The sequence below is a fragment of the Ochotona curzoniae genome, unplaced genomic scaffold (assembly GCF_017591425.1).
Source record: "Ochotona curzoniae isolate NIBS_2020 unplaced genomic scaffold, NIBS_Ocur_1.0 scaffold_4683, whole genome shotgun sequence".
Taxonomy (NCBI): domain Eukaryota; kingdom Metazoa; phylum Chordata; class Mammalia; order Lagomorpha; family Ochotonidae; genus Ochotona; species Ochotona curzoniae.
This window is the reverse complement of record NW_024467121.1, coordinates 6,269,233-6,293,710: the sequence shown is the minus strand read 5'-3', so window position 1 is coordinate 6,293,710 and position 24,478 is coordinate 6,269,233. Positions and strand designations below refer to the sequence as shown.

Here is a 24,478-nt window from a genome sequence, read left to right as displayed (position 1 = left end):
AAGTATTCCACACTCACGCAAGATTCTAGCAAAACTAAAATTTAAGTCTGAAAATCTAGGAAAACTTCCTTTTCAAATATATGATAGATTACTGATTGTTATTATTCAATCTAACCCAACAAAACATTACTTGGCTAAAATCATCATCACATGTAACCTAATCCATACCTTACATTCTCCCAGTCCATGTTCTATGGAGCTCTATTGCATAACTAGCCACTAACATTCTGCTGTATTATGAAACCAAAATCAGGAGGCAGCTTCCATTATTTTTTTCCCACAACTACTTATTCTTTTCTGATTCTTTAGTCAAAGAAAATTTGTAGACCACTGTATCATGTGAAATGTGAAGAATCTGAAGGTTCTTATCTGTCTAGTTCAAAATTAACAGGACCTGGGATAAAGCAATAGTTTGTTCACCGCTTGATTTCACCAAAACCTCTTCATGTTTGTCAAATGAAACAAGTTGTCTAGCCTCAGCTGCAACCACACATGCCCAACACTTCATAAAACCAAATCACATCATATCTGGAAATAAAATAGTTGGAAATAAATGCCCAAAATAAAGCATCTTATTGAAGTAGAAAGGAAATTTCAAGCTAAGTGCTAAATTTTGTTACAGACCATCTTCACTGGAAATCACATATAAGTCCACTTAAGTATTTAAGTTTTTTTATCTTTCATACAAGATAACTTTCTAATTGAAATGTAAAGGCTTTAAATTTAAATTCCAACCTCTTCTGAAACAGCCTATTAATAAGCAACATTAGTAGTTCTAAAACCTAACTCAAGAACACATTTTATTAATTAATAAACTAGCTATATTTAAGTAAAAATTTTCAGGCTATGTGTACATAGAAAAACATATTCAGAAGCCATTTGTGGTACATCAGTCATTTAAGAGTAACTGTGATTGCCATGCAAGTAACGGATAAAAAGATCTTTAGTCCTCATTCTAATTTTTCATCTGTTTTTCACCTATAGTTTTTGTTTGCTTTTATAGCTGGTTATTAAAAGATTGCTACACCACTGCAAAACTTAAATATTTCGTAAAGTTTGACATATATGTTCTAAAATTCACTGATTACTATACTTTTAAGATATTTAGGATATGTAAAAATTTTCGATGCACACTTCCTAAAATTCACATACTTCCTGCTAAGGAAAAATGCAACAAAAATGTCAACTTGTAAAAATGTTTACAGAATATTTTTTCAGAAAATCATTAGCATATTTTCTACCATGTCTTGGCAGAGGCCAAAAAGAATTGTGAAGCGTTTTGAAGTTCAAGAGAATGACAGATCTTTTTTCGGAATAGATGTTAACTGAATTCTGCTAATATATGCAAAATGTGAATGAAGTTACATTAAAGGTTACTTTATTCCCTGTGTATAAAGTGGTATGAAAATAACAAATGTCAACTTAAGAAATATGAAACAGTAGATTTGGCATTTTATTTTCTAGTTGTCTAATATTTTATATGTAAGCACACTTCCACCAATGTGCAGAATCTTCAAGCCTCATTTAACTTTAACATACTTCCTAATGAGAGATCAGCAGATTCCAATCACATCCTTTTGGATCTGAGGTACAAATTTATTAACAGAATTTTTTAACAGGGTTCAGAAAAGGACAATCTACTACAGGAACTAACCATATAAACAATCTAAAACCATCCTTTAGCTGAAAGTAACAAAATAACTAATTTTAGAAAGCACAGCTACTATAGACCATCACAGGAACAAATCTTTTAAATAAAGCACGGTGCCTACCTTGCGGAAAGGGGCTAGCAGCGGACACAGCAGGCCCAGGGTTCCGGCCTCCAGGCTTTCTGCCCCGCTGACCTGAGTTGTGAGCTGAAGATTTCTTTCCTTTACTCTCTGATGTTCTAGTTTCAGTAACATCTTTTCCACCAGAGGTGTGTGCAGACACTTCCTGGAAATTTGCATTTGTAAACCGAGCTGTGGTATCTTCCAACCGCTTCAATGATCCGGATATCGAGTTGTTGCTAGTACTTGTATAAGTCTAACATTTTGAAGGAAAAAACAACTAGTTATTTTTGTTACAGGAAACAAATGACTAACACTAAACTTGGTAAGGTAAACATGAAAGTTTCCCTCCTTCCAATTTAAAAAATAAATCACAAAAAATACAGTTCTTTTAGAGCCTACCAGTATACCATATTTTTTTAAGGAATACAGATAATTTGTAGCATAGTCATTTCAAGATCAAATTTAAGAAGTTACAAAAAATGCATACACAAAAGGAACTAATGTCTCTAGCAATATCATTTCAATAATAACAGAGTTTAGTGCTCAATATAGAAAGGTGACAAATGCAATTAAGTGCCATAAAAAGGCATCCGGCATAATTAGGACAGTACTTCGGAAACTCAGATCCTGTATCACAGAGCCTAGGTTGGAGGCAACACAGGTGACATACTAAATAAACTACTTGCCACCAACAAGGGACCTCCATGTTTTGTCCCAGGCCTGACATCACCCTGGCTCCACCCTGGCTATTTTGCACATGTGAGGAAAGAAACCAGCAAACTGGTTTCTGTCAAATAAAATGAAAGTAAATGATCTTTTTATTTCATTTTATGACAGTTTCATAGGCTCTGGGATCCCCCCAACCCTCTCCCCATATTGGATTCCTCCATATTGTTACAGTAGTACAGTTCTTAACCAGTCATGATTCCTTCATTGTGGGCATGGACTATACAGAGAGTCCAGCATCTTATTGTCCAGATAAATTCAACAGTTTCATTGGGAAACCATCCCTGGTCCAAAAGTAGAGCTGGTAGAATATCAATAAATCATTTTTAAATGCATCTGTCCACAACTTTGAAAAAAGCAGGAACTAAGAATCACACATCCATTGAAGGACTATATATCCATGAGTTTGTAACATTCCAACTTAGCATAATGCAAGAATTTTGAAAGAATCTGAGTGAAGATGACTTTATATAAAGCTATTTATATGTAAAGCTATAAATGTGATACACTATTATCAATAAACTCAAGAACAAGAATCATATGATAGTCTTAACAGACGCAGAAAAAGCTTTTGACAAAATCCAACACGACTTCATGATAAAAACACTAAATAAAGCAGGCACAGAAGGAACAATCCATAACATAATTAAAGCAATATATGAAAAACCCAAGGCCAACATCATATTGAATGGGGAAAGACTGGACCTCTTTCCACTAAGATCTGGAACCAGACAAAGCGGTCCACTATCACCACTGCTCTTTAATATAGTTCTGGAAGTACTTCCAAATCCTATTAAACAAGAAATCAAAGGAATTCAAATGGGAAAGGAGGAAATCAAATTATCTATGCTTGCAGATGACATGATCCTATACATAGGAGAACCAGGAGACTCAATATAAAGGGACTGCTACAACTAATACAAGAGTTCAGAGAAGTGGCAGGGTATAAAATAAATGAAATCAATAGCTTTAGTGTATGCAAACAACCCCAAGGCTGAAGAACTAATTAGCATGGTGAAGAACTAACAGCAGAAAATGAAATACCTAGGAATAAGCCTAACAAAGGATGTGGAAGACCTAAAATATGAGGAAAACTACAAAACATTAAAACAAGAAAAAGACTTCAAAAATGGAGAAAAATACCTTGTCCCTGGATGAGCAGAGAAAACATCATCAAAATGGACATATTACCAAAAGCAATATATACATTCAACATGATTCCAATTAAAATACCAAGAACATACTTCACAGAACTGGAAAAAATGATGCAAAGGTTCACATGAAAACACAAACAACCACAAATAGCCAGAACTATCCTGAAGAATAAGAACCTAGCAGGACGCATCACAATCCCTGACCTCCAGACATATTCTAGGGCAATGGTGATCAAAATAGCCTGGTACTGCTACAGAAACAGAGAGGTAGATCAATGGAGGAAAAATAGAAAATCCAGAAGGGAACCCACTCATGCACAACTACCTAATCTTTGACAAGAAAACAGAAAACAATATGGGAAAAAGGGAAGGTATAAACCTACACTCAGAGACCATCAAACTTCTGGAAGAAAAACCTGGACATACTCTGCAAGACATAGGAGTGGGCAAAAACTTCCTAGAAAAAACCAAAAGCAAAAGAAGTCAAGACCAAAATAAACAAATGGGACTACATTAAGCTAAGAAGTTTCTGCACAACAAAGGAAACAATCAACGAAGGAAATAAGAAACCAACAGAATGGGAAAATTTTTTGCACACTACACAGTGTGCTAATTTCCAAAATATACAGAGACCTCCTGAGCAACAATAACATCAAAACAAACAAACCAGTCAAGAAATGGACCCAGGAAATGGACACTTTATAAAGGAGCAAATTTAAATGGCTAGCAAACACATGAAAAAATGGTCAAGTTCCTGGCAATAAGGGAAATTCAAATAAAAACACTGAGGTTCCACCTAACGCCTGAAAGAATCACCATACACAGAAAACTACCAACAACACCTGCTGGCGAGGTTGCGGAGAAAAGGGAACCCTACTCCACTGCTGGTGGGAATGCAGGCTAGTACAGCCACTATGGAAGTCAGCATGGAGAACACTTACGCAATTAAAATTCACCCACCATATGACCCAGAAATACCACTTCTAGGAATATACCCAAAAGACTTGTTATACGACAAAGCAACATGCACCCCAATCTTCACTGCAGCACCATCAACAATTGCAACAAGTTGGAAGCAACCTAAGTGCCCATCAACAGAGGACTGGATAAAGAAACTGTGGTTCATCTACACTATGGAATACTACTCGGCCATTAAAAAAATGAAATGCATTACTTTGCGGCCAAATGGGCCAAACTAGAGACCATAATGCTAAGGGAAATGAGCCAAACCCCTAAAGGTCAGATATTATATGTCAAATCTAGTGATATCAAATGTGAATCTTACCCTATATTATCAATGTTACTTCATACTTACTTGTACCTAATGTAACAAGAACTTGTGATGTAATTCATTAATTAACCATCCACAAGAGGTGGACTGTTTAGAACCACCTGAGATAGTCAGTGTCCACATATTACTGTTATTGGTACGGCCCATAAACAACAAAGGCCTAACCCTCATTGTACCTACATTAGGGTCCCAGGATACAAGAATTAACCAACAAAAAGTTATTCTCCTACATGGCTGGGAGATACTCCAGTGGACTTGGGAAAATTCACGATGGACACACATTATGATTCTAGAGAGGAGGACAGAGGGGAGAGAAGGAATTTGGAGAAGGGGAGAGCCCACCGCCAATAAAACTGCATCCAAAAAAAAGATATTTATTGCTATTCTTTATACTAGTTATGAAAATTTCTGTTGATGCAGATATGATAATAAAGAAGCAAAATGAAGATATGTTTCACAAATAATTTCCAATTTACATTTATTTTACATACAAGATCTCAAAAGAGTGACAAACTAAAAGACTATGTAACGGTGTAAAAAAGAAAACCATGAAAACAAACAAAGTGTCTACGGCCATACCACCCTGAACACGCCTGATCTTGTCTGAAAACAAAGTGAAATTTCCTCTACATAGCCACCATTCCATGACAACAGTAACATAACATCGTAAAACGAAAATAATAAAATCAAGTTTTAATAGAGTTGGCATTTTAAATAAAACCAATACTCAAAAAGAGCAATAAGACATCAACTGTTTATAAATCAAGCATTGTTTACCACTTTTCTGCTAGTTCTAGGCCCTATCACCTACCAATGGGTTTTTCACCATCAAAAAACATTATCTCATTTTTTAAAAAGTCACTAGTCTCCTACAGCCCTTGAACCTTTTACCCTAATTAGCTATGTAAAGACTGTCAAAATATAATAAAGAAAAGAAAAAGAAAAAGTCACTAGTCTAACAAACTATAGTCAACAAGAACAGTTTCAAAATCAATTTACTAAGAGGGAAAAAATCTTTCCATTTAACACACAAATAACATTTAAGTTATAAACATGAATCTTTTCTATACTGGGCAGGGCAATTTGAAAACCATAGCATCACTTTTTTTTTTTAAGATTTATTTATATTGGAAAGGCAGATACACAGAAAGATCTTCTATCTGTTTGTTCACTCCCTAAGTGACCTCAAAGCCAGAGCTCAGCCAATCCAAAGCCAGGAGCCAGGAGCTTCCTCCAGGTCTCCCATGCAAATGCAGGGTCCCAAGGCTTTGGGCCATCCTCGACTGCTTTTTCAGGCTACAAGCAGGCAGCTGGAAGAAAGTGGAGCACCCAGGACACAAATCAGCACCATATGGGATCCTGGCACATGCAAGGCAAGGACTTCAGCCACTAGGCTATCTCACCAGGTCCAGCATCATGTTTCCTAAATAGTTTTTCCAATTACTTGAGTTGGTCCCTAGGTTCTCCATCTCTCACATCCATTCCTTGCAAGACATAGTAAGGTTTAAAAGTTATCTCAGAAAACACAGTGTTCTTTACATATAGACTTTGTTCAAGTACCAAATAAAGGAAAGGGGAAAATGCGCAAAGTACTACAAACAGAAATATATTATTATCTTTCCCATACCAATCTAAATTAGGGCTGGTCTCAGAACCCTAACCATGAAAAGACAGAAGACAGAACAAGTCAATCAACCACCTCAGCTATATGTTGGCAGTAAAAAAAAAAACTGGGCAAACAGACACTCTATGATGGACTATGTCAATCAGTGAATTCTTCAATGACCTCATCATGCTTGGAGTGGCGAAATCAGCAGCAATTCATAACTATTGAACTATCAAAACCACTTGAGCAAGAATTTCGGAGCATACCCCACATCTGGGACCTGGGGTGGGTAGGAGACTGGGTGGGGCTTCTCCCTCAATATCCCCCTTTACCCCAGATATATGAAGGAAACTATGAAAATAAAAGTCTTACCCACTTTCCTGTAGCCCTTGAACCTTTTTACCCTAATTAACTATGTAAAGATTGTCAAAAATATAATAAAAAATGGAAAAAAAATTAGGGCTGGTTATTACTCCCCTTTAGTTACAGGGATGTATCTGCTTATATCTTATAGTATAAATCTACAATAAGAACCAAAGATAAAATTGTGTATGAAACGATGTTTGCATAGATAGATGTGTCCACCAGGACTTGGGTTTTATACAGTGAATATAAGTACAAAAACATCACATGGTTTAAAAAAATTATGAGATGCAACAAATTTTTCACTAGACCAGTGCTATAAACACAGCACAGGTACTACCTAACATGAATCACAGAAGAATGAAGGCCCACTGATACGTAAAAAACAAAAAGGGTAACAAAAGAGGAAGCATCCAGCATCCGTGTGGGATACCTGCAGCATGTATCAGCAGTGCAGGCTTCAAGTCCTGGCTCTGCTTCCAATGTCATGTGCTTGCTGGGATGTAGCAGTCCCAGGGCTCATGACACTCACATGAGAGACCCACACTGAGGACCAGGCTCATAACTTTGGTCTGGCCTAGTCCTGTCTGTCCAATGAACAAGCTTATGAGAGACCTCGGTCTTTCTGGTTTTCAAATAAATTAAAAGGTCAGGGCCAGCACTGTCGCATAGCAAGTCCTACAGGGTGTCAGAATTGCATTTGCTCACTGTTTCAAGTCCCAGCTCCTCTAATTTTTTTTAGGATTTATTTCTTTTTTTTTTTTTTTTTTTTTGAAAATCACATATTCTGAGCGGAGGAGAGACAGAGAGGAAGATCTTCCATCTGTCGATTCACTCCCCAAGCAGATACAATGGTCAGAACTGAGCCAATCCAAAGCCAGGAGCCCGGAACCCCTCCTGGGTCTCCCATGTAGACATAAGGTCCCAAAGCTTTGGACCATCCTAGACTGCTTTCCCGGGCCACAAGCGGAGAGCCAGATGGGAAGCAGGGCCACCGGGGCACAAAGTGGCACCTGTATAGGATCCCAGCACATGTAAGGTGAGGACTTTAGTCGCTAGCCTCCTGCACTGGGCTCTCAATAAAAATAAATCTTAAAAATAAAAGAGAGAAAATCTAAACTAGAAGGGCCAATTAAATCTAAAGTAAGTAGAATAAATACTAAAACTCGGAGGAAATCAATGGAATTTAAAACAAAATCGAAAGAAAAAAATCAATAAAATCAAAAGCTGTTTCTTAGGACTGTCACGATAGCTCAGTTGGCTAATCCTCCAACTACAAACACCAGCATCTGGTATGGATGCCAGCTCATGCTCCAGCTTTTCCATTTCCAATCCTGCTCCCTGATTGTGGCCTGGGAAAGCAGCAGCAGATGACCCAAAGCCTTGGGCCCCTGCACCCACATGGGAAACTAGGAAGAATCCCCTGATTACAAGCTCCTGGCTTTGGATTGTTTTTGCTCCTGCCATGGTGGCTATTTGGACATTAATCAGTGCACGGTTCCTTTTCATTGGTCTTTCCAATGAAAATTACTAAATCTTAATGCAAAAAAATTCATCAGCCTTTAGCCAGGTTACAAAAAAAGGAGGAGTCATTACACCAGATGTCATAAACACTAAAATAATAATTTTTAAAACATACTTTCACACTTTGATACCACAAATTGTATAATCTAGATGAAATGAAACAATTTTTTGAAAGACAAATTTGCCAAGTTCAACAAAAATGAGAAAGGGAACTGGGATAGTGGAGCTAGAAGGCTCCAAATATTAATTAATTATCAGTAGGTTTAATCTTAAAATACCACACTAAAATCTCATATTTAGTATTCAAGTCCTTGACGCCCACTGCCGTGGGACTCACATTACTGTTGCTCTCCAATATTACTCCCTTCTTAGAGCTTTCAATATTCAGCTTCAATAGCCTCTCTAGTCTCGCCATTCCTTAACAATCTCCTTTCATCACCTGTTCTTCTTCCCTATATCAGACCTTAACACTCCTGATCATATTCTAAATATTATTACTAATTGCAACCCCTTTATAATCTCCACTTCATACATCTTACTCTCCATGAAAATTCAGTGCTCTCTCCTTTTCTCCAACAGTCCTCTAAACTCAACAGGAACCATTAACCATCACTTATTAGCCCACGCTCTCCACTACCCTTATTTCTCCACCTCGTAAGACAGAATACCATGACACATCATTACAACTCCCCTTGCATTCACCCTCAATCCACTCACTGTATTCATATGGCAAAATCACCCTATCAAATCCTACTCTACTGCCATAACCATAGAAGCAGCCAAGAATGGACATGGAACCTGTGGCTACCCAGGTAACCACAATAAACTTCCCTAGTAAATCTTCCCATTTTTCAAGGTTTTAGTTATTTCTGTGTTATGTGGAAAGCAAATTTAGAGAGGTTGGGAGTGAGAAAGGGAAGGACAAAGGAACAGAGGGAGAAAAAATTGGAGGGAAACAAAGAAGGTGAGAGAGAGTCTCCATCCACTGGCTCACTCCCCAGATGGCTGAATACCCAGGACAGAGCCAAACCAAAGCCAAGAACCTGGAACAGCATCCTGGTCACCACACCTAAGCAGGCACTTAACGACTTTTGGGCCATTTTCCATTGTCTTCCCAGGAGCATTAGCAAGATGCCAGGTCAGAAGCAGAGCAGCTGGGATTCAAACCTGCCTTTATGAGATGTTAACACAACACTGGATCCTATTTCCCATCATCATGGCTATTTATTTCATGTCTTTCTTCTTCTTTTTTTTTTTTTGTTATCATCACAACTACCAACACTGATTCTTTTTTTTTTTTTATTTTTTTATTTTTTTTTTAATATTTTTTTTTTAAAGATTTATTTTTATTATTTTTTCATTGGAAAGGCGGATATACAGAGAGGAGAGACAGAGAGGAAGATCTTCCGTCCGATGATTCACTCCCCAAGTGAGCGCAACAGGCCGATACTATGCCGATCCGAAGCCAGGAGCCTCTTCTGGGTCTCCCACGCGGGTGCAGGGTCCCAAAGCTTTGGGCTGTCCTCGACTGCTTTCCCAGGCCACAGGCAGGGAGCTGGAAGGGAAGCGGGGCTGCCGGGATTAGAACCGGCGCCCATATGGGATCCCGGGCGTGCAAGGCGAGGACCTTTAACCACTTGCGCCACCGCGCCGGGCCCAACACTGATTCTTATTCCACTGAAAATAATCAGAAGAGATGTACCACAAAATCTCTTCACATGTGTCTAAGCCGAGTGTATATTACCATATTTCCTATCATTGAATTAAATTTTTCAGCTCAGCAATACATGTTATCTCTTCCATTAAGAAGCATTCTCCCTTTATCATCTGGGGACCAGCCCTTAGTAGCCAGAGCCTCCCTTAGGATTTTTTCCACATTCCACCATTTGATCCATTCCATTCTCAGAGCCAGCAATGACATGTTGAATCTTCCTCATATTTGGATTCTATCTTTGTCTCTGTTGTATCTATCCTCATAAATTTAAGAAACTTAACTTTCAGGCCCGGTGCAGTAGTCTGGTGGCTAAAGTCCTCACCTTGAACGTGCCAGGATCCCATATGGGCACCGGTTCTAATCCAGGCAGCCCTGCTTCTCATCCAGCTCCCTGCTTGTGGCCTGGGAAAGCAGTCGAGGATGGTCCAAAGCCTTGGGACTCTGCATCCACATGGGAGACCCAGTAGAGGCTCTGGGCTCCTGGCTTCGGATTGGCTCAGTTCTGGCTGTTGTAATCCCTTGGGAGTGAATCATCAAATGGAAGATCTTCCTCTCTGTCTCTCCTCCTCTCTGCTTATCTGATTTTGCAATAAAAATAAATAAATCCCATTTTAAAAAATGAATAAATATAACTTTAGCAATTATCCTACATCTTTATCATTAGCAGTGCCTCTACTGGATATTTCTTATTAGCATACTAGAAAGTAATTATGTCTCTCATTTAAAAAGTGCCATTTATCATCTCCTTTTCTCTGACCCATTATCACCTATTTCTCTGCTCCTCCTTATAGCACAAAGCAATCATTTATATTCTGATTTATCCCTTCTCTTTAACCCACTAGAATCAAGCTTTTGCATCCATCAGTATATTAAAATTGCTCATCAAGATCCCTAATGCTCTCCACATCACTTAATGGCTTGTCCCCATGTTACAACATGACACCATTCACTTATTTCCACAATACTTTAACTTGGTTTCCAACACAACACATCTGGTTGGTTTTCTTCCCAACTCTTGCCTCCTCCTATCAGGTGCCTTTGCTGTTGACACTTCTCCCAGACATTTCAATAAGGAGGCTTAGGCCTTATAAGGCCTTCTGTTTTCTCTTCCTAAACCATCTCATCTCCTGGTAAAGTTTATCCAGTACTGTGGTTCAAAATAATTCCATATACACAACACCTACATTTATATTCAAGTCAGATCTCTTTCCTGAATGCCAGATGATATATCTAACTGCCAATCCATATCTATATTTGGACGTTTAGCAGAAGCCTCAAATCTAATGTATCTATAGGAAGCCTAGCAGCCCTCTCAAGATGTCTACATCCTGATCCCTGTTACATGAACTTCACAGATGTAACTAACCCGTAAAACTAAAGCAGGAAATTATTCCACATTTTCTTCAGGAAGGCTTGATCTAATCACATGAAACCTGAAAAGAAGATAGCACTGATTGAAAGCAAAGGAGATGCAGCAGAAAGTCGAAATCAAGGACACCCCAAATATGAGAAGGATTCAAAGTGCCATTGCTGGCTCTGAGAATGGTAGGAACTCAAGCTGGCAGCCACCGAGGGAATTAACACCTCAGTCCTACAAGGAACTGAATTCTGCCATTAACCTAAATAAGCTTAAAAAACTCATGACACGGACATTTGACTAAGCAGCTGAGACATCACTGGAAACAGTCACATCCCATATAACACTGCCTCAGTTTGAGCCCTCGCTCCGTCCCACATACCAGATCCCCGCTAATGTGACACTAGGAGACAACAGTGGTCAATCTGGTAACTGGTTCCCTCCCATCCACATGAGAAACCAAGAGTATGTTGCTGGATTGAGATGAGCCTGAGCCAGCTCAGGCTACTGTAGGCATTTGGGCAGTTAATTAGTGGATGGAAAATTTCTCTTTGCCTGTTTCTCAACTTTGAACCTCTTTTTCTGATATTTCTTACCTATCTATAAGAGGGTAACATGAGTTCTACAATTAAATATATTCAGAATCTGCTCAGCTCTCACTAGCTCCAGTGTTACCACCTTCTTTGTATTAGTGCAATAACTTATTAATGATTTGCACTATTGCTTCTTTACAGCCTATACACAAAAAAGCAGCCAGAGGTCCTTTCAAAACTCAAGTGAAAACACGTTACACTTCAGTTCAGAACTCTTCATTAGTTCATCTCTTATTCAAAAAGACTAAGTTCTGGTGCAGGCATTTAACCTAACAGTTAAGACACTGTTTAAGATGCCCATGTCCCCTGGCGTCTTAAACAGTGTCTTAAGATTAGTAGTAGCTTGGCTCCTGGTTTCAGCTTTCTGCTAATGCAGACAGACAAGTACTTGGGTCGGGCCCAGTCACAGCCAATCCAAGCACACACGGACACACCAGCACAAGGGAGCACACTCTCTCTTGCTCTCACTCCCTCTTTGTCTGTCTGCCTCTCAAATATATAAAAACATTTTTCAAAGATTTGTTGATTTGAAAGACTGAGTGAGAAACACTGAGATATCTTCCATCTTCTGAATTATTCTACAAACAGTGAAAACTGGCAGGGCTGGGCCAAATTGAAGCCAGAAGCCTGGAACCGCATCTGAGTCACTCCACTGAATGGCAGGGGCACAGGTACATAATCTGCTACCTTCCGCTGCTTTCCCAGGCACATTGACAAGGGGTTGGATGAGAAATCAAGCAGTTGTTCCTTGAATTAGCACTCTGATAAGGGATGCCACTGTTGCAGTGACAGCTAGACCTGTTGCAATCATAATGCCCAGTTCCCATATTAAAACATTTGCAGGGCCCGGCACAGTAGCTTAGTGGCTAAAGTCCTCACATTGCACATACCAGATCCTATATGGGAGCCTGTTTGTGTGCTGGCTACCCTGCTTCCCATCCAGCTCCCTGCCTAGGGCCTGGGAAAGCAATCGAGGACAGCACAAAGCCTTGGGACCCTGTACCCGCATGGGAGACCTGAACAAGGCTCCGGAGGAAGCTCCTGGCTTCAGATTGGCTCAGCTCTGACCATTAAGGCCACTTGGACAGTAAATCAGCAGATGTAAGTTCTTCCTCTCTGCATATCAGACTTTCCAATAAAAATAAATACATCTTCAAATGAATTTTTTTTCAAAGAAAGAAAAAGTTCTTTATAGTGGTTTATTGAAGCCAACATCACTAGCCTTTCATCTTGCCTCATTTCGTGCTGCACTCCTCTACTTGCTTACTCTGCCCAGTCATCTTTCTAGGCCTCCATTCATTTTCACATTAAGCACGCAATGATGATCCTAGCAATACCTAACACTTAATAAGATGTGCTACAAACAAAACGGCATTCGAACTGCTTTTGTATTCTTATTAAATTTAGCTGGTTATGTTCCCCCACTTTAATAAGTGGGCTGTTAATCTAAGCAGTGAATCCATAAACGGAAAAGTCCAATCTCAAAGTTCAGGTGGGCTACATCTATCCACAGCTCAAATTCTTAACCACAGTTATGATGTCCCCTGCTATCTGCCCATAACAGGCTGTGGAATGAGAATGGGGGCAATAGAAGGTATAATAAAAGACTGAGAAATAAGAATCCTAAGTGTTTCATGAATAGTTTAAATGCTGGAAAAGTTAGAATCCTAGGGGTGAACAAACAACATATAAGTAGTTCTTGTACAAAACAAAACATGACACTAAAAACTTACTTTTTCTGTAGTAACAGTCAAGGATGGAACCAGTGCAGGCGATGGTTCTGGTTGCTTCTTGTGTTTCTGCTTGTGTTTGTCCTTTTCTTTATACTTCTAAAAATGAATAGAAGCAAAGTCAAATTGAAGTCTTAATCCATATGCATTCAACAAATTCTCTTGCAATTACTTTGTAATTTTCTATATTGGCAAATGCTCATGTCAAAATATTTTTAAAACTACTGCCTATGATTATAGTGTTATTTTATATATAAACACATAATGGTCATGTAACTTATGTTTAAATTATTTTAGTGCCCTTATTTGTGACCAATCTAAAACAAAGATAAATACCTTGAGTCCAAAGGTACTCTTTATTTTGGGGAAAATGCACACTTTTTCTTCTCCCATGTCATGGACATTTTCTTTAAAGTTTTGCTCTTAATATTTTCATTACATTTTTTAAAAGTTCTAGGGCATGTGCTACTGTGTCCTGGCTGCCCATTTCCCTTCCAGCTACTTACTTCTGGTCTGGAAAAGGAGCCCAAGTCCTCAGGCCCCTGCACCCACACAGAAGGTCCAGAGGAAGCTCATGAGCCCTAGCTTCAGGAAAGCCCCGCTCTAGCTGTTCTGGCCATTTGGAGAGTGAATCAGCACGTGGCAGAGAGCTCTTTCTATCCCTATCTCTGTAAATTTGCCTTTTCAATAAATATAAATAAATCTTTAAGTGAAAGATCCTCCCTCTGCTGTGTCACTCCTTAAATGGCTGCAACAGCCAGAGCTGATTCAATCTGAAGCCAGAAGTCAGAAGCCTCTTCTGGGTCTTCTACATGGGGTCCCAAGGACCTGGGCTATCCTCTGCTGCTTTCCCAGGCCATAAACAGGAAACCAAATTGAAAGTGGAGTAGCCAGCACACAAAATCAATGTCCACAGGAGATGCCGACACCTTAAGGTAGAAATCAGCTTGTTGAGCGATGGCGCCAACCACAAAATAAATTTTTAAAGAAGGAAAAAAAAAGAGGTATGGCTTTGATACACATATATATTTGAAAGGCAGAGTTGGAGAGGAAGATGTCTTCCATCCACTGGTTCACTCCCCAAATGGTTGAAATATCCCATCAGGTCCAGTCCGATCCAGGAGCTTCATCCAGATCTCCCAAGTTGCTAGCATGGGCCCAAACTCTTGAACCGTCATCCACTGCTTTTCCCAGGTCATTATCAGCAAGGTAGAAAGTGGCATAGCCAGGACACAAGCCAACAACCCTATAGCATGTTGGCAATGCAGAAGGTAGCTTTACCTACGATGCTACAACACTAGCCCCTTTAAGATTTTTAAAAATGTATGAAAGGCATACATGCAAACATGCACGCATACACGCACAAACACACACACAGCAGCAGCAGCAAACAGCCATCTGCTGAGTCATTCTTCGAATGTCTGCCCACAGCCATTGTTGGACTAGGTGAAAACTGGGAGCTGAAAGTTTGATCTGAGTCCCCCAAATGTCTCCCAGGACACACAGTAATAGCTGGAATCAAACCTAGGCACTTCAATATAGGATATGGGAGTCCAGAGATCCTAAACCACCGTCAAATGCCTGCCCGTCATGGACATTTTCTAAATGTTAAAGTCTACACAGAATCTCACACACAATATCACTTTTAAGGAGTGCCACTTTTTCAACCAGCATGCACTGAAAGAAAACAATATTTCCACATTCACTCAGAGAGTAGGTGAATTTTTTATCTCTGCAAATCTTTATAAAAGTTACAGTGTACAGCTATGTGGTACTAAAGCTAATGCACTGAATGTAAATTTGATTGAATAAGAAATTAGTTACATAAAGGATGTCCAGATTTATTTCATGTGAAAGAATTTAACCATAAAACTTTCATCTGTTTTAACCAGCAGGTTAACTGTGGTAAGTGCCAGTCAGGGACTGGAACCAGGGTGGCAACTAAAGAAGCAGCTCCAACACCCACATCACACCAAAATGGCCAGGCACATACCTAAGTCACTTTGAGAAAAACTACATAACTGATTGAGACACAGCACTTCATCTTGTAATAATCATAAAAAATTCCTGGAGAAACTATAACAAACCAAATACAGAAATGCTGAAGAAATAATAAAACTCAGAGGACAAATAAATGAGAAACAAAGGGAGCAATATTTAAAAAAGACTGAAAGAACTGGTTCAGTGAAATAAAAGTGATAAACCCTTAGCTAGGCTAAAATAAAAAAAGACTACAAAACTTAGAATCAGTGAGTAAAATGGAGACTTATAACTCATACTATGGAAAATAAAGGATCCCGACATATAACTACGAACAATTATTTGGCAACAAATTTGACAGCCCAGGAAAAAAATGGAAAAAATCTTTGGACATAAATTCTATATCAAGATTGAATCATGAGGAACCAGAACAGTACCAAGTACAGAGATTGAATCAATAATAAAATTTCACATCAAAAAAATATATATATATATATCAGGGCCAGATGGTTCCACAGCTGAATTCTATCAAACTTTTAAAGAGTTTACACTAATCCTTCTTAAATCATGTTTCTCCCTGAGCCTCACCCCCCAAAAAAAGAAGAGAAAGGAAATCTTCCAAATTCATTCTATGAGAAATCAGCCCAATACCAAAATCAGAGAAAGGTAAAAAGATACAATGATGAAGACAGATGTAAAAATCTTACAAAGCAGGGCCCAGCCCAGTAGCCTAGTGGCTAAATCCTCCTCTTGAATAGGTCATGATGACATATGAGTGCCATTTTGTGTCCCGCTGCTCCACTTCCCTTCCAGCTCCTTTCCTGTGACCTGGGGAAACAGCAGAGGATGGCCCAACGCCTTGGGACCCTGCCTCCACAAAGACGACCCAGAAGATGATCCTGGCTCCTGACTTGAGATCAGCTCAGCTCCAGCTGTTGCGGCCACTTGGGGAGTGAACCAGTGGGTGAAAGATCTCTGTCTCTCCTCTCTGTAAATCTGCCTTTCCAATAAAAATAAATCTTTTTTAAAAATTCTTTCAAAGCAATAAATAACATTAAAAATATCAGTTATCGATGATCAAGTGGGATTCATGCAAGGATGGTATAACCCAAAAATCAATCAATGGGTTGTACCATACCAACATAATCACAATTTGAATGAATGCCAAAATAGGTATTTAATACAAATCCAACACCTCTGTAATATAAAAACTGATATACATATAGAAGGAACATAGTTCAACATTAAATGATGAACTCATTTAATAAGACAGAAGTCAGCATTGTACGAATAGAAAAAAGCTGAAGGCTTTTTCTGACTTGGAAAGCATGCCCATCTTCTTCCTCCTCTACTCAACTCAGCCCTGGAGGTCCTAGCTAGAACACTTAGGCAGGAGAAAGCAATTATGGCAGTCAAATTAGAAAGAAAACAACTGTCACCATTTCCAAGGTGACAGGATCTTATACATAGAAAAGTCAAGAGCCCAAAAAACAACTAGAATATAAAAATGTAGGGCTGGCATTGTGGTTATCTGGGGAGTAAGCCAACAGATGGAAGATCTCTCTCTCTCTCTCTCTTTCCCACTCTCTGTGACTTCAACTTTCAAATAAAATAAACCCTTAAAAATGAAAGATTTATTTTATTTGAAAGGCAAAGCATCAGTGAGAGAGAGACAAAGACAGAGAATTGGTTCACTTCTCAAGAGGTCGCCAACAGCCAGGGCTCGCCCATTTTGAAGTCAGCAGCTAGAATTTCACCTGGGTGTCCCAGAGGGCGGCAGAGGCCATTTTCTTGAGTCATCATCCACTGTCTTCCAAGGCACATGATCAGGAAGACGGATTTAAAGTCAGACTAGCCTGGTCTCTCCTTTTTTTTTTTTTTTAAGATTTATTTTATTTTTATTGCAATGTTAGATATACAGATATACAGAGAGGGGAAGATCTTGAGTCTAATGGTTCACTCCCCAAGTGACAGCATTGACCAGAGCTGTTCCGATCCAAAGCCAGGAGCCAGGAACTTCTTCCAGGTCTCCCATACGAGTGCAGGGTCCCAAGGGCCATCCTCAACTGCTTTCCCAAGCCACAAGCAGGGAGCTGGATGGGAAGTGGGGCTGCCGGGATTAGAACCAGCACCCGTATGTGATCACAGCATGTTCAAGGAGAGGATTCAGCTACTAGGCCACCACGCCAGGCCCTAACCTGGTCTCTTAAACTGTTGCTCTGACATGGAATGTTGGGGTCTCACAAGGATACATATCCACACCTGTTCAACACCAACCCACCAATCCTGAAATTCTGCAACTATTAAAAGAAAACAAGAGGAAAGGACTTCAGAAAAAACAAATGCACAATGATTTTGTAAGTCAGACTCAAAATCACAGGAAATAAAAGAGAATAGACAAATGGGATTTTATTCAACTAAAGATCTGTATACACTAAAGGAAGCGTCAATAGTAAAGAAACAATTTCCAGAATGGCAGGCAATATATCCAGACTATACATGTATTTTAAAAAAACTCAATAGCAAAAATAACAATTCAATTAAAAATAAGCAGTGGTTCTAAACAAACATTTCTCAAAAAACATGCAAATGCACATAAAAAACATTCAATAATCAAGGAAGCAGATAAGAGATTCTCAACTCTCCATTTCCCTCTTTCTCTCTCCTAAATAAGTAAAGAAATATAACCACTACAGTGAACAATCTCCTCACTCAAGTAAGAATACCTATTATCAAAAAGAAAGATCACAAACTGTGGCAAAGATATAGGGAAGGAGAACTTTGCATACTGTAGGCAGCAATGTGAATTAGCCATTGTGAAAAACAGGGTGAAAATGCAATTTTTTTATATATGTTTTTTAAGCTAACATGATAAAGCAATCTCCATCCTGGATACACATCCAGGAGAGATGCAGCTCATCTGTCAGAGATCTGCATCCCTCTGCATCCCTCTGCTTACTGCAGCACTGTTCCCAACAGTCAAGCAATGACAATAACCTTAGTCGCCAACTACTAACAAGTCCACAAGCAAAATGTGGTCCAATGTATACAATGGAGCTGTGCTTGGTCACAAAAAAGGAAGAAATCTCATTTGCAACAATATGGATAGAAATGGGGATCTCTATGTTAAACAGAATAAGCCAAGTACCAAAGGACAAGTATCATATGATCTCACTTACACGTAGAGTGTAGAAAGAGGGTGATCTCATAAGAGTTAAAAGCACAATGGTGGTTACCAGAGGCTAGGGAAGGAGGTGGAGAGGAAGGGATAAAAGTCAGAAACCCGGGGCGCTCTACTGAACAATAGGAGGACTACTGTTAGTGCTAAAGGACTGTGTATTTTCTACATAACACTAATAATTTTATTGGAAAGTAAATTACAAAGAGAAGGAGAGACAGAAATTTTCCAACCACGGATTCACTCCCCAAGTAACCACAACAGCCAGGACAGAACTAAGCCAATCCAGAGCCAGGAGCCAGTAGCCTCTTCTGGGTCTCCCATGTGGGTGGGCCTTTGGCCATCCTTTATGGCTTTCCCATGACACAAGCAGCGAGCTGGAAGGGAAGTGGGGCCGCCAGGATACAAGCGGGCGCTCATATGAGATCCCAGCATAAGTAGGAACTGCAGGTGGGGATTTAGCCACTAAGTTATTGTGCTGGGCCCTGAAGGAATCTATTTACCCTGAGAGGATATTACACAATGTATACATATTTTAAAAATCATATATTCACATAAATATGTAATTTTGAAAATGAAAGCTAATTCATTCTTTAAAAATCAGAACTGGAGTCTGGCACAATAGCCTAGTGACTGAATTCTTGCCCGCAGCATAATTGTTCATCAGTTATTTGAATCACATCATCCTCTCTGGTTTTTAAGAAACTCAAGAACGGGTATTGTTTCTCTGTTTCAGATGTGGGAGAAGAGGAGGCGGGGGAAGATTTGAAGAGGCTCAAAGCCCATGAATTGCAATTACCAAGAAAATGTAACCAGTTGGCAAAGAGTTTTACCCTTTTTTAGACCATTGTCTTGGCAGGATTCCTTTGCGAAATATAGGAGGCATTATAATTTTAAGCTCAAAACATTGTGAATTTTATTTTGTTTCTTCTCATTTTGAAAAACAAGTGTGGAAAGGCTCACTTATGAAAACCAATGAGACAAAAATACCCGGTAAGGGAGTATAGTGTAGAAAAACAGAAATCATTTAGCAACTGGATTGAAGCTAGCCAGAGTTTCACTGCCTCTTAAAACCTGAGCCGAGTGCAGCAGGAAGGGGTACGTGTCTTGCTATGTCTTAAGTGAGGACCATGTGACACTAGGACTTTTCCTAGCTATGGATTTCAGCAAACCTTCCTATGGCATTTGAAGTTTGCCACTTTAAAAATCAACACTCTTCAGTGGCTCCTCAAATTGTTCATTTGTTTTCTTTAGAGTTCATATATGATGATCATATAAATTTATCCTCTCTACTAGAAAAAAAAAAAGAATATTTATGTCATTAGTGAACCACTGACAGAAATGCATGAGGCAAATTACAAAGCAAATCCTAGCCACAACCTGTGCTACCAGCATTCCACAAGATCCCTATTTAGAATCCTGGCTTTTCCACTTCCTCTGTCGTTCCCTGCTAAGGCACTTGGAAGGGCACCAGATGATAGCTCAGCTGCTTGGACCCTTGCCACCCACTGCGGAGACACCCCTGGAGTTCCAAGCTTCTAGCTACAACCAGGCCCAGTCCAAGTTGTTGGGGCTATTTGGGGAGTGAACAGGGAATGTAAGATCTCTCCTCCTTCTTGTCTGTAACTCTACCTATCAAATCAAATTTTAAACCTTTAAAAAAATGAAGAAAAACAGTCATATATAAGGTAACTTGCGCTTCTGAAATTAAAAAAAAAAAAAACTAATGAGTAAAGAATTAGAAGGCAGAGTCAAACATGTTAAGACCACAAAATGAAATGGGAAACAACACATTCTGAAAAACTCTATGAAAGAATGTGCAGCAATAAGACTTATAGGGATTAGACAACACAATGCAAAAGAAAAGCAGAGTGGGAAAGGAGTTAATCAAACTCCTGAAGGCCTTCGGACTCTTCAATCCAAGACACCAATACAAGCCAGACTTAACAACGTGAAAAGACCCCCCAAATCCTCACTTGTCAAATGTACAAGGTATATTCAAGAACACATGTGGCTTGACTCTTGAAGCAACTCAGCTTTATATTCACAAATAACAGCTACAAACTTCATCACATCATGCATGATGGAAGACCTCTCTACATGCGACTTTCAAACGAATAAATTTATTTTAAAAGGCAAATAAAAAGAGCACCATGTACCAAACACTCAAAACTAACAACAAAAGGAAATGTAGCTTCACTAGGAAAGTAAAACAAAGTAAGTAGTAGTGCTGGATTCAAGGACAAAAGACTAAATCAAAAACTGAAAATCAGGAATTAAGACAGGAAAAAAAATTAACAAATTAATGTAAAAAGAGGGAAAAAAAATCCCAACATTTATTTGGAGGTAATGCATTAAAAAAAAATTCAAAATATACATTATAATAAATTGCCTTTTCCCTTTGGTATATCTGAAACAACATCAAGCAAAAGCTCATCAATAAACCTTTAAAGAAAGAAGAAGAAAGAAGTTGTCCAGGAGAGGCCGGCTGCACAAGGGCTAAGGGATCCATGGCCGCCATGAAGCCTAGAGACACTCAGGTGGCATTGCACACAAAGTTGCCTTTGTTGGTGCAATACTGGAAGGATTCAGGTGGGGATTTGCTGCACTCGTGGTCACTTTAAGGGCTGAATATTACCTGGACTCCCAGAATTAAGACAAGAAGCACCACTGAAGGTAGTGTCTGAAAGTCTCTTAAAGGCTTCCTGGCCCGTGTGACAGTAAGATTTCTTCACTGTAGCCTACTTGTATGTATGTCTATCCCCCAAAGAATACTGATAAGATATATTAAAGTAATAAACAACAACAACAAAAGAACCAACATTCATAGGGAGGGATGGTAAAAAACAGTGACTTAACACACTGTGCCACAACACAGCTCCTTATATTTTTTTCTATAAAACCTGTCTCCTAATTTTAAGTACCAATGTCATTAATTATTTATCAAACACACATCTAGTCTGATCCATCGTGAGCACCAGATTCACATTTCTATATGCCTTCAAAATGTTTCCCATCCTACCATACCTTAGTCTTAACATGACTGAAATCAGACTTCTCAGCTGTTGTTTACAAACTTCAGAAACATTCACAATTTCAGTTTTTCCTCTTGGCATTTTGCTAGTTAAGGCAACCTGCTACCCATCACCTACAAGCCTCTCTCCTCTACCAACCAAACCCAGGCTATACATTTTATTCCTGCAACATTTTGAACATGACGCCCTATATCCTTCAACTATTGAGCTCATTTACAGTCATTATTTTTAACCTGCACGAAGCTAATATGCTTAAACAGTGTCATACAATGGTTAACTGCAAACAGGTGTCAAACGATGTGCTCAAATTCAGTCTGATCAATCTGTATAATTTGTATGAGTTAATCCTTTAAGAACACCATCTGCCCAATACAGCAAGCACTACATTTACTCTAGTTATTGGTTGGTGCTGGTCACCACGGCCATCATAATGGTCCTCATTCAAACTGGTCTCCCTCTTTCAATCACTAACTAAGTAAAAAGCCTGCCAGGCATCCAAGTACCAACGACAAAAAGTGTGTCATAATTACAAAGATGAATGTTAGAGACAATTAATTGTTTTAATGGAAGAAACAAATAAATAAAAACTTTATTACATGCCATAAACAGACCATCGCTCACCAGTAGTGTCCAAGATCTGTCACTACACAGCATTCTGCCTCAATAACCTTCCCCAAGTGGGATTGTAATCTTATCACTAGTAGACACAAATACCTGCTCTTGTAAGAAATGCTCTAAGTCTTCCCAGTTCATATTTTCACACAGTCTGGGCCTCTTATCCTATCTGTACACGAACTTGAATCCAACAGATGCTGAAAACATTATGAACTCTAAAAATACTTTTCATGTTATTGAGAATACTCTCCCCTTCCAATCTGAAGAAAAATCAATGACACTTTCAACTTTCCTCAAATAACCACTTTGTCCATTCAAATGTCTCCCTCAAAGGAAAAGTGTCAGATCGCTATAGATAAATTTATTTTCCTCCTCTAAGCCTTTTCTCCTCCACATACCCTACGTGTTGGTTTAATCCAATCTAATCTAATCTAAACCACTGGTTCTCATTTCACAAACTACAACTGACCTTATGACTCCCTTTTGCTTCCTTAATAATCTACAGATACACATGATAGGCAAGGTTAAGACAATAGGTAAAGAATTTAACCTGTGGCAACATCAGCTGAGTGATTTAATGATGCAATCATCTTATGTGACTATCCTCTTTCTGGATAAACTTTCCTAATTATTCAACCGTTAAGAATTAACGGGGGAGGGGGGGGGAGGCGGCTTGGCCTAGCAGCTAAAGTCCTCACCTTGAACGCACCGGGATCCCATATGGATGCCGGTTCTAATCCCGGCAGCTCTACTTCCCATCCAGCTCCCTGCTTGTGGCCTGAGAAAGCAGTCGAGGATGGCCTAAAGCTTTGGGACCCTGCATCCGTGTGGGACACCTGGAAGAGATTCCTGGTTCCCAGCTTCGGATCGGCACAGTACTGGCCGCTGCACTCACTTGGGGAGTGAATCATTGGACGGAAGATCTTCCTCTCTGTCTCTCCTCCTCTCTGTATATATGACTTTGTAATAAAAATGAATAAATCTTAAAAAAAAAAAAGAATCAATAGGGGGGAAGGGAATTGGGGAGGGGATAAGGGAATATGGAACTGTATCATAAAATGATAGCAATAAAATGTAAAAAAAAAAAAAAAAGAACAGAGAAAATGAAAAAATATATATATATAGTATTCAGTATCTGAAAAAAAAATTGTAATGTCATCTTATCTGTGAAACCTATAGAATAAAAGTATTCTGAGGAAAAAAAAAAAAAAGAATTAATAGGGGAGGGCCCGGCACAAAAATTTACTGGTTAAAGGTCCTCGCCTAGAACGCAATGGGATCCCATATGGGCGCCGGTTCTAATCCCGGCAGCCCCACTTCCCATCCAGCTCCTTGCTCATGATCTGGGAAAGCAGTAGAGGACGGCCCAAAGCTTTGGGACCCTGCACCCACGTTGGGAGAAGTGGAAGAAGTTCCTGGCTCCTGGCTTTGGATTGCCACAGCTCCAGCCATTGCAGTTGCTTAGGGAGTGAACCACCAGAATCTGGAAGATCTTCCTCTCTGTCTCTCTTCCTCTCTGTATATCTGGCTTTCCAATAAAAATAAATAAATCTTAAAAAAAAAATGTGGGGCAGCATGATGGCTCAAATACCTAATCATTCACCTACAAGCAGCAGCATCTCATATGTGCACCAGATCGTAGGCCAGCCGCTCCACTTCTCATCTACCTCCCTGCTTGTGGCCTGAGAAAGCAGCGGAGGATGGCCCAATGTACCAAGTGGGAGATACCAAGTGGGAAAAATTTTAAATTATTGCGGCCAGCACAGTGGCATAACACTACAACCTTATGTCTCCATTGCTGGCATACCATATGGGTATCACATCAAGACCTACCTGTTCC

The 24,478-nt window shown here is 39.3% G+C and overlaps 1 protein-coding gene across 5 annotated transcripts in view; it reads right to left on the bottom strand.

Moving 5' to 3' along the window:
- The window catches only part of MLLT10 (MLLT10 histone lysine methyltransferase DOT1L cofactor), a 163,325-nt gene that overhangs the window by 55,813 nt on the left and 83,034 nt on the right, over positions 1–24,478 (bottom strand). For all 5 annotated transcript variants that reach the window (XM_040967959.1, XM_040967958.1, XM_040967960.1 and 2 more), the window contains 2 exons: positions 13,834–13,929; positions 1,773–2,025 (listed from right to left, as the gene is read on the bottom strand). In XM_040967959.1, the coding sequence (XP_040823893.1) occupies positions 1,773–2,025; positions 13,834–13,929 (349 nt within the window). The remainder of the gene's footprint in view (positions 1–1,772; positions 2,026–13,833; positions 13,930–24,478) is intronic.